Source organism: Echiichthys vipera (genome assembly GCF_963691815.1).
Source record: "Echiichthys vipera genome assembly, chromosome: 22".
Classification (NCBI taxonomy): Eukaryota; Metazoa; Chordata; class Actinopteri; order Perciformes; family Trachinidae; genus Echiichthys; species Echiichthys vipera.
Window position 1 is genome coordinate 420,001 of NC_139847.1, and position 2,500 is coordinate 422,500.

At 48.3% G+C, this 2,500-nt stretch overlaps 1 protein-coding gene across 1 annotated transcript in view; it reads left to right on the forward strand.

The window, feature by feature from the left end:
• The window catches only part of LOC310964085 (voltage-gated potassium channel subunit beta-2-like), a gene marked incomplete at its 5' end in the record, with an annotated part of 34,000 nt that overhangs the window by 21,972 nt on the left and 9,528 nt on the right, over positions 1–2,500 (forward strand). The window contains one exon of the mRNA XM_083937081.1: positions 2,025–2,069. Coding sequence (XP_083793207.1) covers positions 2,025–2,069 — 45 coding nt within the window. The remainder of the gene's footprint in view (positions 1–2,024; positions 2,070–2,500) is intronic.

Genomic DNA, 2,500 nt, shown 5'->3' on the forward strand with positions numbered 1-2,500 from the left:
TCTCTTTGTGTGTCAGGGCATTTTATTTTGAAGGTTTAGTGTCTTTTACTGTTTCAGGGCATTTTATTTTGAAGGTTTAGTGTCTCTTTGTGTGTCAGAGCATTTTATTTTGAAGGTTTAGTGTCTCTTTGTGTGTCAGGGCATTTTATTTTGAAGGTTTAGTGTCTTTTACTGTTTCAGGGCATTTTATTTTGAAGGGTTTAGCGTGTCTTTGTGTCTCAGGGCACTTTATTTTGAAGGTCTCTCTGTGTCTCAGGGCACTTTATTTTGAAGGTCTCTCTGTGTCTCAGGGCACTTTATTTTGAAGGTCTCTCTGTGTCTCAGGACACTTTATTTTGAAGGTCTCTCTGTGTCTCAGGGCACTTTATTTTGATGGTCTCTCTGTGTCTCAGGGAACTTTATTTTGAAGGTCTCTCTGTGTCTCAGGGCACTTTATTTTGAAGGTCTCTCTTTGTCTCAGGGCACTTTATTTTGAAGGTCTCTCTGTGTCTCAGGGCACTTTATTTTGAAGGTCTCTCTGTGTCTCAGGACACTTTATTTTGAAGGTCTCTCTGTGTCTCAGGGAACTTTATTTTGAAGGTCTCTCTGTGTCTCAGGGCACTTTATTTTGAAGGTCTCTCTTTGTCTCAGGGCACTTTATTTTGAAGGTCTCTCTGTGTCTCAGGGCACTTTATTTTGAAGGTCTCTCTGTGTCTCAGGACACTTTATTTTGAAGGTCTCTCTGTGTCTCAGGGCACTTTATTTTGAAGGTCTCTCTGTGTCTCAGGGAACTTTATTTTGAAGGTCTCTCTGTGTCTCAGGGCACTTTATTTTGAAGGTCTCTCTGTGTCTCAGGGAACTTTATTTTGAAGGTCTCTCTGTGTCTCAGGACACTTTATTTTGAAGGTCTCTCTGTGTCTCAGGGCACTTTATTTTGAAGGTCTCTCTGTGTCTCAGGGCACTTTATTTTGAAGGTCTCTCTGTGTCTCAGGGCACTTTATTTTGAAGGTCTCTCTGTGTCTGAGGGCACTTTATTTTGAAGGTCTCTCTGTGTCTCAGGGCACTTTATTTTGAAGGTCTCTCTGTGTCTCAGGGCACTTTATTTTGAAGGTCTCTCTGTGTCTCAGGGCACTTTATTTTGAAGGTCTCTCTGTGTCTCAGGGCACTTTATTTTGAAGGTCTCTCTGTGTCTCAGGGTGTTTTATTTTGAAGGTCTCTCTGTGTCTCAGGGCACTTTATTTTGAAGGTCTCTCTGTGTCTCAGGGCACTTTATTTTGAAGGTCTCTCTGTGTCTCAGGGCACTTTATTTTGAAGGTCTCTCTGTGTCTCAGGGCACTTTATTTTGAAGGTCTCTCTGTGTCTCAGGGCACTTTATTTTGAAGGTCTCTCTGTGTCTCAGGGCACTTTATTTTGAAGGTCTCTCTGTGTCTCAGGGCACTTTATTTTGAAGGTCTCTCTGTGTCTCAGGGCACTTTATTTTGAAGGTCTCTCTGTGTCTCAGGGCACTTTATTTTGAAGGTCTCTCTGTGTCTCAGGGCACTTTATTTTGAAGGTCTCTCTGTGTCTCAGGGCACTTTATTTTGAAGGTCTCTCTGTGTCTCAGGGCACTTTATTTTGAAGGTCTCTCTGTGTCTGAGGGAACTTTATTTTGAAGGTCTCTCTGTGTCTCAGGGAACTTTATTTTGAAGGTCTCTCTGTGTCTGAGGGAACTTTATTTTGAAGGTCTCTCTGTGTCTCAGGGAACTTTATTTTGAAGGTCTCTCTGTGTCTGAGGGAACTTTATTTTGAAGGTCTCTCTGTGTCTCAGGGCACTTTATTTTGAAGGTCTCTCTGTGTCTCAGGGCACTTTATTTTGAAGGTCTCTCTGTGTCTGAGGGAACTTTATTTTGAAGGTCTCTCTGTGTGTCAGGGCACTTTATTTTGAAGATCTCTCTGTGTGTCAGGGCACTTTATTTTGAAGGTCTCTCTGTGTCTCAGGGAACTTTATTTTGAAGGTCTCTCTGTGTCTGAGGGAACTTTATTTTGAAGGTCTCTCTGTGTCTCAGGGCGGAGACGACTCTGGGAAACATCCTGAAGAAGAAAGGATGGAGGTAAATCTCTACTTCCTGTTTGTGTCCTGGGGGGACAGGTCCTGGGGGTCCGGGGGTCCTGGGGGTCCGGGGGTCCTGGGGGTCCTGGGGGTCCTGGGGGTCCGGGGGTCCTGGGGGGCCGGGGGTCCTGGGGGGCCGGGGGTCCTGGGGGTCCTGGGGGTCGGGTCCTGGGGGTCCTGGGGGTCCTGGGAGACGGGTCCTGGGGGTCCTGGGGGTCCTGGGAGACGGGTCCTGGGGGTCCTGGGGGTCCTGGGGGTCGGGTCCTGGGGTCCTGGTCCTGGGGTCCTGGTCCTGGGGTCCTGGTCCTGGGGGTCCTGGGGGGGTCCTGGGGGTCCTGGGGGGGTCCTGGGGGTCCTGGGGGTCCTGGGGGCAGGTCCTGGGGGCCCTGGGGGTCCTGGGGGTCCTGGGGGGCCGGGGGGTCGGGTCCTGGG